This window comes from Marmota marmota, unplaced genomic scaffold, assembly GCF_001458135.2.
Source record: "Marmota marmota marmota unplaced genomic scaffold, marMar, whole genome shotgun sequence".
Lineage (NCBI taxonomy): Eukaryota > Metazoa > Chordata > Mammalia > Rodentia > Sciuridae > Marmota > Marmota marmota.
The window spans coordinates 12,664,453-12,678,989 of record NW_025999949.1 but is presented as its reverse complement, the minus strand read 5'-3'; the positions used below and the strand labels follow the sequence as shown (position 1 = coordinate 12,678,989).

The 14,537-nt window shown below is 35.3% G+C and overlaps 2 protein-coding genes across 7 annotated transcripts in view; one reads left to right on the top strand and one right to left on the bottom strand.

Annotated features, from left to right (window-relative positions):
- Positions 1-2,147, bottom strand: part of LOC107142749 (condensin complex subunit 2-like) — a 4,460-nt gene extending 2,313 nt beyond the window's left edge. The window contains exons 1-2 of the mRNA XM_048802398.1: positions 1,981-2,147; positions 225-1,884 (exon numbers count right to left, since the gene is read on the bottom strand). Coding sequence (XP_048658355.1) covers positions 225-1,884; positions 1,981-2,110 — 1,790 coding nt within the window. The 5' untranslated portion in view covers positions 2,111-2,147. The remainder of the gene's footprint in view (positions 1-224; positions 1,885-1,980) is intronic.
- Positions 1-14,537, top strand: part of Csmd3 (CUB and Sushi multiple domains 3) — a 1,105,037-nt gene that overhangs the window by 513,281 nt on the left and 577,219 nt on the right. The gene's annotated exons all lie outside the window — the stretch shown is intronic.

Genomic DNA, 14,537 nt, shown 5'->3' with positions numbered 1-14,537 from the left:
CCAGAATTTTATTGAGGATTTTTGCATCTAGGTTCATTAGAGATATTGGTCTGTAGTTTTCTTTCTTTGAAGTGTCTTTGTCTGGTTTAGGTATCAGGGTGATGTTGGCCTCGTAGAATGAATTTGGAAGTTCTCCCTCTTTTTCTATTTCCTGAAGTAGCTTGAAAAGTATTGGTATTAGTTCCTCTTTAAAGGTTTTGTAAAACTCTGCTGTATACCCATCCGGTCCTGGGCTTTTCTTAGTTGGTAGTCTTTTGATGGTTTCTTCTATTTCCTCAATTGATATTGGTCTGTTTAGGTTGTCATAATGCTCAGTCTCTGCCTTCTGGCCTGGGGCCATCTTTAGTAACCTTAAGCCTGGTTTGAGGTGCAGCTGGACCAGCGTGTCGATCTTGTAGTGGAAATCTGTAGGAAGAGTGGTGGCTCTCCAGTTCTGGTTCTCCAAAGTGGACTTGGTCAGAACAGTCGCAGCCTTTGTTTTTCGAAAGTATACATCAAAATCAATATCATCATCAAAGTCCATTTCAAAATCTTTCTTTGAATTCCTCTTCTTGTTCTCTGATTGGGAAACAGCATCTTGTTTGTGTCGAGGTCTAAAGCGCCAGTGATCTGGGCCAGCCCACATCTTCATGGTCCGGGGACTAAAATAGGAATATTCTCCAGGTTTCATGGAGAGAAGAGGGCACATGGTCTGGATGTCTCCCTCCCCAAGGGAAATCATTTCTTCCTGGCAGCTCTGGACTTGGCAGGGCTCCTTCCAGCTCCGGAGCTCCTTGTGGTCCCCAGCTGAGGTGTGCTCGGGCTCATCGTTGGCATCAAAGTTGTCCTCCAGGGGCCCATCAAGGAAGTCCCCGCAGCCACTCTCCTCCATCTCAGCATTGACATCAAATACCTGGTCATTCTTCTTAAACTTGTCTACCAGGGCTGACACAGACTCATTATGTGTCTCGCTGTCCCACTTTGTGAACTGGAACCCAGCCAGGGAAGGGCAGAGCTGGCCATTTTCCACACACTGCTGCAGAGGCGCTTTGAGGTCTGTCATTTCTACCCAGCCTAAATCTGGCAACTCAAGAGGCTCTGCGGTGGAGAGGCTCTGGATGTCAGAAGGAAAGAGCAGCTCGCTCCTGTAGTCGCAGCAGTGGAGGGAGGAGAGGAACACCCCTGCAGTGCTGCACTCGTCGAATGAGGCTGCGGTCTTCTGAAACATGGGATCGACCTCACACTTTCGATCTGCTTCGGAGATATTGAGGTTGTCTATGTTCTGCTCAATGGTCTTGTACGAATGCTTCTTCTTTGGCTTTGAAGCTTTTTTAGTTGTTCCTATTTCAGTAGCACTTCCATCTGCACCATGGCCCTCCACTTCTTCCGGAGAAGGTGCATCTTTGCCCAGTCCCCCAAGGACTCTGTACACATCAGCATGGACAGCATCCACCCGCACAGCATAGATCTTGGTGCTGGCATCCAGGGTGCCAGCAGCCACTTTAAAGTTGGTTGGTTCCGTGTCCTTCTGTTTAAGGATTTCTGACATAAAATCAATCAAGTGCAAGCCAAAAGCATTCTTGGTAGTGATTTTGTTCTCAGTGGATAGTTTGATACAAGTGAAGTAATGTTCTGTGATCTGTGTGTTTGTGAATTTCGGTACTGTAGTGGAAGCATCAACACTCCTGCTGGTGGGGGAGGCCAACAGGTGAGGCGAGTCGGTACTGAACTGCAGGTCCAGGACCCGGGAGCGCCTCTGCTGCAGCCGCTCCTTTTCATCATCATTCTGAGGGAAGTCTTCAAGGACCGGGGTGACAGGAGTACTGAGCGGAGCCTTCCTGGGCAGAGGCATGGGGCATGCCCTTTCCAAAGGTGAGGAGGCACTGTGGGTGTGTCCACGGGTCTCTGAGGAAGAGCCGTTCACACTGCCTGGTGTGCGGAGGCTGATGCCATCCTCAGGTGCGCAGAATAGGCCGAGCTTGAATTAATCAGCAGGGTGACCTGGGCCTGGAGGTCCCATCTCGCCTCCAGCGTCTCCGGAACTCTCATCATTTTTTTTGGCTCTTTTTTTAATTGATTTTATTTTTTTAAATACATGAAAGCAGAATGCATTACAATTCTTATTACACATATAGAGCACAATTTTTCATATCATTGTATATAAAGTATGTTCACACCAATTCATGACACCAATTTTTTGCATTACAATTATTATTACATATATATATATATATATATATATATATATATATATATATATATATACCTCAATTTGTCATATCTATGTTTGTATATAAAGTATGTTGACATCCAATTTGTGTCTTCATATATGTACTTTGGATAATGATGTTTATCACATTCCAACATCCTTGCTAATCCCCTGCCCCATCTCTTTCCCTCCCACTGCTATCTAGAATTCATCTAATTCCTCCTATGCTCCCCCCCCACCCCACTATGAATCAGCCTCCTTATCAGAGAAAACATTCGGCATTTGTTTTTTTTGGAATTGGCTAACTTTACTTAGCATTATCTTCTTCAACAGCATCCATTTACCTGCAAATGCCATGATTTTATTCTCTTTTATTGCTGAGTAAAATTTCATTGTGTATATATGCCACATTTTTTTATCCATTCATCCACTGAAGGGCATCTAGGTTGGTTCGACAGTTTAGCTATTGTGAATTGTGCTGCTATAAACGTTGATGGGGCTGTGTCCCTGTAGTATGCTGTTTTTAAGTCCTTTGGTTATAGTCCGAGGAGAGGAATAGCTGGGTCAAATGGTGGTTCCATTCCCAGATTTACAAGGAATCTCTATACAGCTTTCCATATTGGCTGCACCAATTTGCAGTCCTCCTAGCAATGTATGAGTGTACCTTTTTCCCCACATCCTCACCAACAGTTATTGTCATTTGCTTTATAATAGCTGCCATTCTGACTGGAGTGAGAGGGTATCTTAGTGTAGTTTTGATTTGTATTTCTCTAATTGCTAGAGATGATGAGCATTTTTTCATATATTTGTTGATTGATTGTATATCCTCTTCTGAAAAGTGTCTGTTCAGGTCCATTTATTGATTGGGTTATTTGTTTTTGTGGTGTTTAGCTTTTTGATTTCTTTATATACCCTAGAGATTAGTGCTCTGTCTGATGTATGTGAAGGATAAAAATTTGCTCCCGGGATGTAGGCTCTCTGTTCACCTCACAGATTGTTTCTTTTGCTGAGAAGAAACTTCTTAGTTTGATTCCATCCCATTTATTGATTCTTGGTTTTAATTCTTGTGCTATATGAGTCTTATTAAGGAAGTTGGGGCCTAATCCCACATGATGAAGTTCAGGGCCTAATTTTTCTTCTATTAACAGCCTTCTTTCTCCACATAACGTTCTTGCTTTGTCAACCACTTATTCCTGGAAATGGGCCTTTAGTAATCTTTGACCCATGTTGTGTTTTTGCTTATACAACGATCATTTGTTTCTCAGTGTTTATAAAAGCTAAGGAAGTACCTCCCTTCATTCTGCATGATCTTGGAGATAACTTCGATCAAAGTACCTTGCAATATCCCCTCCAACTTTATTAGCCAAGAAAATACCATACAATGGTATTTTGAAACTAACTTTTACTACTTCCAGAGAGCTGATTGTTATTAGGAATATAGCAAATTGATTATTAAGCACATTCCAAAGTAGAATTTAAATTATCTAAACAAAAAATTTAATTAATTATATTTAAAGCAAGAATAGTTACTTAAAAATCATCACTCCAATATTTTACTACATTGTTCTATTAACCATGCTCTTGATGTTATATTTCTTTTATCCATATAATAGAGCCACCATATAATGATGTGCTTTGTGCATCTTTTTCCACTTTGTATTTTGTCTCCCTGACAGATTGCAATTGAACATGCTAAGAGAATTAAACAATAGAATTGGAAAACACTAGAAATCAGAACTTTTGTTTATCATACAGACATAGAAAGTGATGAAGTAAAATGTTAGTGATGAAGTAAAATGTTAGTAATGAAGATTTAGTTTCAAAGTAATTGTTTCTGTAGTAACGACATTCTAAACTGCAAAAAAATGAGGAAGTATTCTTAGAATATTCAGGAATTATTAAATGATCCAGTAATGTAATCATTCATATCATTGGCAAACAAATGATGTTCTGATATAAGTACTATTTTTTACAATTGTTTTTCACTCACTACCATAAATGAAATATCAATCAACATCCTTGATCCTTGTGAGAACTACAATCATTCATTTAATTGCAACCACAAGTTAACTACAGATAAATAAAAAAGTAGGCAAACATCAACAAAAGCATTCTTTTTTTTCCACCTAAGTCTGCCACAATTGTTTTGTTACTTGTCACCCAAGAACCCCGAATCAAAAAGATGATAGTCATCACTTTTTTCCTTATCTACTGGTCTTGTATGAAAAAAACCTGTTGCAATGTTTAGCACCCCAGTGTGCTCTCTCTCAGAAATTCTCTGGCATAATTCACCATATCTTCTAAATTGATGATATCCTATGTCCTTTATCTTTATTTATATCTGTTTGAGAAAAATCTAGCTCTCTAAAACACATGGTAGTTTTGTCTATCTTTACTTTCTTAGATTTTTTGCTTTGAAAAGTGAGTCTCAAAGTAAAAACCTAAATTATTGGTAAATTCAAAATTTAATTAAATAATTCTTTCATATAATATAAAGAACTTAGCTGCAAAATAATTTTTATGAATTGTTGATCAGTTCCTATCATCACTTTAAAATGTACATATTGCATTTTTTCCATATTGAATGATTGTGACAAGCATAATGTTGATATCTCTAAGATGTCAACAAATCTCAAAACAAAGAAAATTCAATGCCTTGAGAGGTTAGTAATGAAAGACTACCTTATCTTAGAGAAGTATAATTCAGAGAGAAAGAAGTTGAAGATGTGCACCTGAAGTCTATTTCAGTTCAAATTATAACCCTCACTGGATTAACATAAGCCTTAAGAATCAGAAGACATTAATAAAAAAGAAAAGTTTCTTAAAAGAATAAGGATTGACTATGGCCTTTAAAAAATAATGTTGGATAGCAGTAGCCAGATGCACCTTTTAAAAATTTATTTCAAGGTTATTACTATTTATTTTGTTTCTAAATTTGGCTCACATTTGCATCTTATAATTCAGGATGTATAATATAGTGTGACTTATGTGATTTAGTGAAGAAAGTCAAGGGCCTGGCATGATTTTATAGATTATATATTCAAAACCCACTGTGGAATATCATTTATGACTTAGCCACCAGAGTCAAAATCATGAATACCGGTGCAGATCACCTCACATCTCTGAATCTCATTTTTTCTCAAGTATAAAGAAAAAATAATTGTCCCTGACCTCCATGTCACAAAAATGTTGAAGGAACATGTAAATTAACAAATATGTAATACTTGATACATAGAATGTTATCTTATTCATTTAAAGTGTGGCACATAACTATTATTTATGCCAGTCTCTCCAAAGATGGTTTTAGGTAAAAGACATCATCATATATACACACACACACACATATACACATACATATATTTAGATAAATGATTAGTATGAGTAAGGATAAGATTAGTGTGTTGTTGTTGTTGGGCTGATGTTGTGGCTCCGTGGAATAACTCTTGCCCAGCATGTGTGAGGCACTGGGTTCGATTCTCAGCAGCACGTATCAATAAATAAAATAGAGGTCCATTGACAACTAAAAGAAATATAAAAAAAAAGATTAATGTGTTGCTCATAGGGGGTCCCTAGTTAAAATGTTTGTATAAATAAATTCGTTAATAAATAAGATAAAAAATATGTATGGAATATATAAAGATATTTTTGGGCACCTTGTTCAAGTATAGTGTAAAATTAGTGAGCAATACTAACAAATATTTTGGCAGCTTTAGTAATGCTTTATAAAAAATGTTAACAATAATTATGTTGATAATATTTATACTTCAATATTCTTGTCTCTACAGCTACTATAGACTTGGTTGCTGGGATTTTCAAATAGATTTGAGAAACTACACTAACAAATTGTGTTGGTTTCTGTTGAAATGATAAGAGAGGTGGGTTTCTTTATCTCCTTATAGGATAGATGTCCTTGAAAAGGACACCTATCCCAAGCTTCGATTTAGGTAAAGAAGATCAACCTTTTGTTTTAGCAGAGGAATTTATATCTGAACACATTATCTCATCTCATTCTTTTTCTAATTTTAAAAGTATGTAGTAAAGGCCAAAATTATAATGAAGTAAAATAACTACATTGTGAAGTATTAAATTCATATATTCACAACAACATTTAAGCCCATGAGTTTTTCTTTAGAACCATGAAATACCCATTCATTGCTCTTTCCCATAAACTCTTCAGATAGTATCCTGATATCCACTGATAATACTGAAATTGGAGCAATTTTTGGTCTATTGTTCCATCACTGGCACTAGGCTTTTGCCACTTCATTTAACCTACCCAATTATAAGCACAATTCTTTGCCCTATATATCTGGAGATTTGGGAACCATGACCAGCTTCAGTACCAGGTGTGTGACTTTAGCCAAGCATGGAGAGTTCACTTTTCTGTAGACTACAGCTGTCTTAGTTTTCAGGATTCCCCCAAAGCACACCCAAAGTAAGGAACTGCATTCAAGTGATGTACTAAGGAAGGAGAAACTGTTTATGGAGTAGGGGAGGCAAGATAGAAAAGAAATTGAGCAAAGTGCAATTTTAGGTAAAATCCGAGTCTCAACCTGATCCCATGCTGTATAAATTTTACCCAAGAACCCATCCTAACTCAAAGGAAGATAGCTGCCCTCTCATATTTCTGCTTCTCATGATCATAGGCAAAGAGGTTTTGGGCTCATGTGTGGTCTAAGTGTCTCCTGAAGCCCAAGAGCAAGTCTCAAGAAGACTTCTAGCTATGGTTGTATAGAGGTAAATGTATGTGGAATATAGTGGACTAATAACACGAAGAACAAGAGGCATTTAAGGGTATCTGAATGGACCATTGACCATATCCTTTACAGTGAAGTAGGGACTATAAAAGCATTCAATCTGAAGCAGAAAAATTCATGGATAAATTGAAATCAAAGATTTGTAGTCTTACCAGGGCATGCTGCAGAGAAAGCTTAGAAATGTCATGAAGATGTTGATAGAAAAAAAACCAGAATAGAAATTAGGAAAAACAACTAGAAGACTCGCCACTCTATAAAAGTAACTGAGGTCACTCTTTATTAAACACACTGGGCTTGACAGTTGGGGAACTATTAAAGGAGCTCACTTTTAATTTCTTGTCCTCCTGATTGAATCATAGCATATCCTGGACTATGCCCAGCCGCTGATATTAGAACCCATTTTCTCATTCAAATGGTGTATTCATTTGAAGTATATTTAGTTAAAATGAATTACTCTGCACAGGCACAATGAATTGATATCAAAAAGTAAACAAATATCCATAAAGAAAAAAGAAAGGGAATGCTACAGATGTTAAAGGGACTACCTCTAGGTATAGAATGGCAGGTATTTTTCCCCCTTTTATTTGGGGCTAGTAGGAAAATCTGTGTTAAGTTTCAGTGATACATATTTTAGTCAGCTTTTTTGTCACTATGACCAAAAGACCTGCCCCGAACAATTAAGGAGGAAAAGTGTATTCAGGGTTCATAGTTTCAGGTGTCTCTTTCCATAGATGACCAACTCTATTGCTCTGGGCCCAAGGTGAGACAGAACACTGTGGTGGAAGCATGAGGCTGAAGAAAGCAGCTCAGGACATGGCAGTCAAGAAGCAGAGAGAGTTTTACTCACTGGAGACAAAATATAAACCATAAAAGTATGCTCCCAGTGACTTATCTCCTCTAGCCACACTGTACCTGCCTACAGTTTCCACTCAGTAAATCCAAATCTGTGGATTAATCCATCTATTAGGTTGTATCTCAGAATCTAATAACTTCATCTCTGAAAATGCTTGCCTTGACTCTCATGTGAGCTTTTGGGTTGTGCTTCTATCTAAACCATGATAATACATATTATATGTTTAGTTTAAACAGTAATAAATAAATAAAAATAAAAATAAGGTATTAGTATAGAGTGATTAATTTTATTAACTACTTTCTACTTCTTGAAGCTTTTTCTTTCCTGGCTTTTTAAATCTGTCTTCCTGAATTTTCCTCACTCTGAAGTCTTTTGCTAGTACTCATCTTCCTTCCATCTCCTTAAAAACCAGTGTTCCTCAGTATTAGCAATTCCAGATACTTTTTATTCTACATTTTTCTTCATACATCTAAATGCAAAGTCCAATGAAATCATTATACCATAATTAATAATATTAATCAATATTATAACTAATAATCTTTGAGATTGTTTAACTCCTCTCATCTGGGTTTCAATAATTCTCCTTTGGAGTATCAACCAACTTCCTAAGTAGTGAATCTTGATCACATTTTTCTGCCTCTCTCAAAGCCTATTGACTATCCAAAAATCTAATGTGATGTCTTACTCTTTAAAATGAAGTAATGTCTCATTCTTGGTAAAAGATTTAAATATATTCACATAACTTCACCTCTACTTCACTTCAGTGCACTTCCAGAGCCCACTATCTTGGGAACATGCTGGGGAATATACTTCCTCACTTGTTTGCACCGTTATAAATTCATGATGTTCTTTATTACTGGCATTCTTTAGGATTCAACTTATCTTTCAATGTTTTCATGGAAGCTTGTCCTGTTCTTCCTACTAGATTGACTTAAGAAAGCCTATTCTGAATATTAATTCAACTATGGTCATATTACATTTTAATTATCTGTTTATTCATCTATTTCCCTTCCTTTGACTCTTGGAAAAAAAAGCAAGTTTTGAGTCTTTGCATCTTTAACATCTAATAAGGTAGCTTCCATATTGGAGTTTTTAAATTAGTATTTATTGACATAATTTTTTATTCTTAGGAAAAACATGTTTGTGAGTTTATTTCCATGTTTTGTTTAGGCATTTTCCTGATTCTTTTCCACAAAACCCAAAAAGTAGGCAAAGTATGTAAACAGCAAAGTATTTTTATTTGCATTTTCTACTGTTTTTCCCCCTTCTAACCATGGAATGTCACTAACAGTTGTAATCACTCAACATTGTAATTGTTTTCAAATGATGTGAATTATGAGATATTTGTTGCATGATAATTTGGCACAAATGATAAGGCATTCCCATAAACAATGACAATTATTATACTTTTTATAGCAAAATATACTTCTTTGAATGACAGGAAAAAGAGAGACTGGAGAGGGAAACCTTTAATATCTTTAATTTAAACTACCAGGCTATACAGACTTACATATTGGGATTGGGATTGCCTGTCAGTGATAATAAACCCATTACAACAGGTTCTTAACAAGAAATGTATGTGGTCCAAGACTGATGGTGGCTATACCCCAGAAGTAGCTCCTCGGGGACAATTACTACTTCCCCACCCCGCCCCCTTTTTTTAGAATTTAACCTTTCGTTTTTATTTATTTATTTTTTATTTATTTATTTATTTTTTAAAGTGGAGCTGAGGATTGAACCCAGTGCCTCAACCATGTTAGACAAGTGCTTTACCACTGAGCTACAACCCCAGCCCCAATTCACTACTCTTAACACTAGAGTGTGGCCCTTTCTGGCAGGTTCCAGAATGGTATCTATGTTGGAGAAAGTAATGATAGAGAGCAAAGGGCAAATGCAAGCCATCTTTTTAAATTTTCTTAAATCTTCTACAAAACACTACTACTTATATAACTTTTTTTTTTTTTTACCATAACTTAACTACAAAAGATAATGACAAAATCTTTATAATCAAGAACTTGGTAATAGCTAGTAATTCTACTACTATGAAAAAAGATATAAGTAGCTACTTGAGAAAATAAACAATCACTGTTTCACAGATTTAATCAACAATTGATAAGTGAACAAGGAGTATTTCCATTTAAGTGCCACCTAGTAATAAAACAGATATTACAAAAATAATAACCACAATATTGTTACCATTAAAATAGTAATAATTAATAGCATTAAATTGTATCTGAATTGAATGTATGTGTTAGAAACTATGTCAAGGTCTTTTATAAATCATTGCACTTAATCTTCTCCTTAATTGTATATAGTAGTTGCTATTATTGTGTCCACTTTATAAGTACAGAAACAAATTTGGAAAACTTCAGAGACTTATCCAAATTTTCATGGTGTAACAGTGACTATACTACAGAAAATTAATATTGTGATTGTTGGATGTTATGAAGGATGGCTCTATGATTTGTATCTAAGGCATATAAAATGTCACAGGTTAAGTTTGAAATCTTGACCTTTGTCCCAGTCTGTCCCTTTTCTTTCTCGAAGGGATTATTTTCTTAGTAGACAGAACTAAATTTCACATAATTATTGTAAAGATTCCATATCACTCCACTATTCCTCTGTCTATCCCTAGTACCTAAGGACTGTATATCTAATTAGAGTTTAGGGGAAGACTTATGGAGAGTGATAAGGTCCAGAGTAGCTCCTCAAAATTTTCCGCTAATCATTAGAGTTGGTCAGCAAATTGTTTTAGAAATTTAACAGCAAAAATCCTAAGATTTAACTAATGTAAATCAAATATTACCAAACAAAGGAAATATTTATTTATAACTTACTGTGTGCAAGAGAGTGTCCTGAGTTTGAAAATACAAAAGCTGTGTTTATTTGTGACTTATGAATGAGTTTATTTGTAACTATTTAAAAATAATTCTTCGTGATTTATGAATGAGTTTAGGTGTAATATTTAAAAATAATTCTTTGTATAGGGTAGTTTGCAGAATGTCTTTTTTTAATAAATTCTAGCTTCTTAACATTTATTTTTATGATGTCTTAGTCAATTTTCTGCTGCAGTGTCAAAATACCTGGACAAGATAATTTAGAAGGAACCAAAATTTATTTTCTCACTGTCTGGAGGCTGGAAAGTCCAAGATCAAAGCATTTGTAGTTTCAGTTGTCTAGTCAGGGCTATCCTTCACTTTCAGTATGGCTCCATTGTTCTCAGGGGAGAATTCTCAGGAGAGGAACACTGCGTCCTCACATGGCTGAAGAAGAAATGGCAAGTAAACTTAATGCTGTATCCACACATTTGTGGACTTTATAAATTATGCACATTGCATATTTGTATAATGAATCACTACCAAAAACTTCTCTGGGATTCTATTTTTTTTCAGAAATAAAATAAGAATACATTTTCATAGGGTTTTTGAAAGAATTCTATGTAGTCATACATACAATGGACTTATAACATTACCTGGTCAAAATGTTAGCTATAATAATAATACTTAATAAAAAAATACTACTACTACCACCACTACAACCATCACCACTACATTCCTGTAGTGTGGTTAGCCACAACACCTCCACAAGTGTTTGAGCTTAGTTTCCCACTGTGCAAAGCTCTCACTCAGTTCAGAACTTGGAATTCCTTGTGGAGACTCCCTGCTGATATTAATCATCAGAAGCCATTAGCAGATGCTTATAATAAGTCAGAATAGGCTTCTGCCAAGAGATCTTGAAAAGAGACTTGTGAACTTTTAATGCCTGTCACCAAGATAGTTTGGTGCAGAATGGAAAAATTTAATGATACCCTTAGAATTAGAGAGACCACACTCAATCTCCTGGGAAATCATTTCCTGCCCCAGCAGCAAGCAACTCAACAACAGTTACAGTTAGGTAGTGAAGAGAGAGTTGTGTAATACTCTGTTACCAGCACTTGCCCTTTGTAGTATTTGGGCTCCTAGAATCTCTAATCAATATGAAGAAGAGTCACTGGGATGACTTGATTATCCTATATAGCCAGAGTCATGCAGGATACATACATATCATCAAAGTGTACAATTTTGGCTCATCTCTTTAGTTAGCATGTATAGAACTCTCAGCCCCTCCTGAACTAGCAGTACAACTACCCACGTTGCACAATACAAGGGAACACAGAAATGAACAATAACAATCTGAAGAAAACACCCTTTGTGGAATCAAAAGGGGATCTATCTAGAATTGTCGGTGAAGAACTTTCTGAGTATGTGGTATTTAAGCCAATATTGGAGGATGACAAGAGACTAACAATGCAGAGAAGAGCTTCTGGGACAAAAGAAAATGTACTTGCAAAGGCCCTTGATAGTCCTGATGTCCTCCAAAAACTGAAAAAGATGACAGGAGTCTTGTGGTAAACTGAGTAAAAATAATAGATTATGTTAATGCTATATGGCTAAATAAAGCCCTGACCAAAAAGGCCCTCTGGAATCATGTAAGAAATGGAATTGGAAGTCATTGAGAGGCATTAAACATAAATGGTTGCTCTCTAACTTCATCCACATTTTTTCAAATGCCATATCCTCATCTCTTTTATCACTGGTCACCTCTATCACTGTCAGCTTACCCTGGTTTATTTTTCTTCATAACACTTAATAATATACATGAATTTTTAAAGACTGTACATCATACAGAATTATTTTATATGTTCCTTTTAAATTTAGTACATTCTTCCAATGAAGGGAGGAAAGTCTGTCTACATCCCCAACACAAAATGGTGTCTAGTAAAGACTATACTCTTAAGTAAACATTTATAGAGTGAATTAGTGAATTAAATAAATTCACAGTTTTGGGCAAGGAGAGTATATTATCTGATCTGTATTTTGACTTAACATTCAAAACTTAAAAGTAGAGGATTCCTAAAGGACATGTGTAAAATTCACGAATCAGGAACCTGTAGTTTATCTACATTTTCCCATTCTTATCCTAGACACTGTTCTCAGACATAATTCTTTGATGTTCCAAACTTTTTCTCCCTGGAAAAATGTGGAAGGCACTCAATTTCATGGCAAATGATTCTTCCTATACTATAACTTCCTGGGGCTCCTACCTAAATTGCTGTTGTGAGAAAGTTTTTTTGAACATAAACAAGCCCATACATAGATGTAAAATGACAAAAACCCACTAATATGGGCTATGCTTACAACAATTACATAAATAAAAGTTAACATATACAAAAAGGACAGAAATTAGAACCCACTGAATGATTTATTATATAAAAATATATAGTGTCTGATTTTCACTACCATGATTACATGTTTAATAATTTTTAACAAATCTTTTACATTCTTATTAAAGCCTAGAATTAAGGTGTATTTATATAAAAACAAATGCAGATGGATAAATATATATATACTGTGAAAAATAAATTTTTAAAAAAATAAATAAAATGAATTTGATAAGACAAGCTTTTTTCCCCCTTTCATTAATAATGAATACCCAAATTTATTTTCCACAATACCTTTATTCTTCTTATTTATTTTTTTCGTGATGCTAAGGATCAAAACCAGGGCCTCACATGTGCTAGGCAAATGCTCTACCACTGAGCTACTGCCCCAGCCCTCAAATTCACTTTAATGAGAATCACACATGTTTGTTTTTCAACCTGCTTTGTGTATGTATAACCTACCAATACAAGTTTATAATGAATATCCTACTAAAACAAATATATACAGGATTTTTTTTCAAAACACATAAATTTAAATTGATTTTTATATGTATTGTGAAATTTAACTTATATCCTCTAGTAGATAACCATGAGTCACTGATGAAAAAGCACCAGGAGCTTTGTACTGTTGTGTTATAGATTTAATATTTGATGCATTTTTCATTTTATGTAGCTTCTTCCCTTTGGTGAAACATTTGTAGTGCCTTATTTAATCTGTCATTGCTACACACTAGCGATTCCCTCCAGGGGAAGACTAGTGTACAAATATAAAATACATAGAAAAATAAAACAAAGCTAAAAGCTTTTATTATTCCATCAATAACTCCCTGTGTCCCCAGACTATCCTCCTCCCCTGTCTAAAATATAAGGCTTCTTAAGAATTGAAACTATTAACCTGATGCTGGTAGCAAAATAGATGAACTTAGAAAATCCCTGAACTAGCACTTCTCATTTTTTAATGGTCTAGCCAAGAGTCTTTCAATATATCTTTAGCACTAAAATATCAAAGTATAATATTTCAGTGAATAATACTTCTAAAATATGAGATTAATTCTTTCCTCTAAAATGAGCAATTACTTTCAAATGACTAAATAATGGATTTGAAAGTGTCATACAAGGACCGTGTGCATGGTATATTTTTTTCCCAACCTTTCACCTTCAGCCTGTGTATGTCTTTTCCAATCAGATGTGTCTCCTGGAGGCAGCATATTGTTGGATTTGTTTTTTTAATCCATGTTACCAGCCTATGTCACTTTATTGGAGAGTTTAAGCCATTAACGTTTAGAGTTACTATTGATACATGGTTTGTACTTCCAGCCATGTTTGATTATTTATCTTCTTTTTTTTTAATTTAGTTTGTTTTTCCATGATTAGCTTTCCCCCCACCCTCTGTCTTTACAGAGGCACTTCCCACTGATGGTTTTGGTTATTGTTTTTCATTTCTTCCTCGTGTAGTGTTTTGCTCAAGATGCTTTGCAATGCTGGTTTTCTGGCTGCAAATTCTTTTAGCTTTTGTTTATCATGAAAGATTTTTATTTC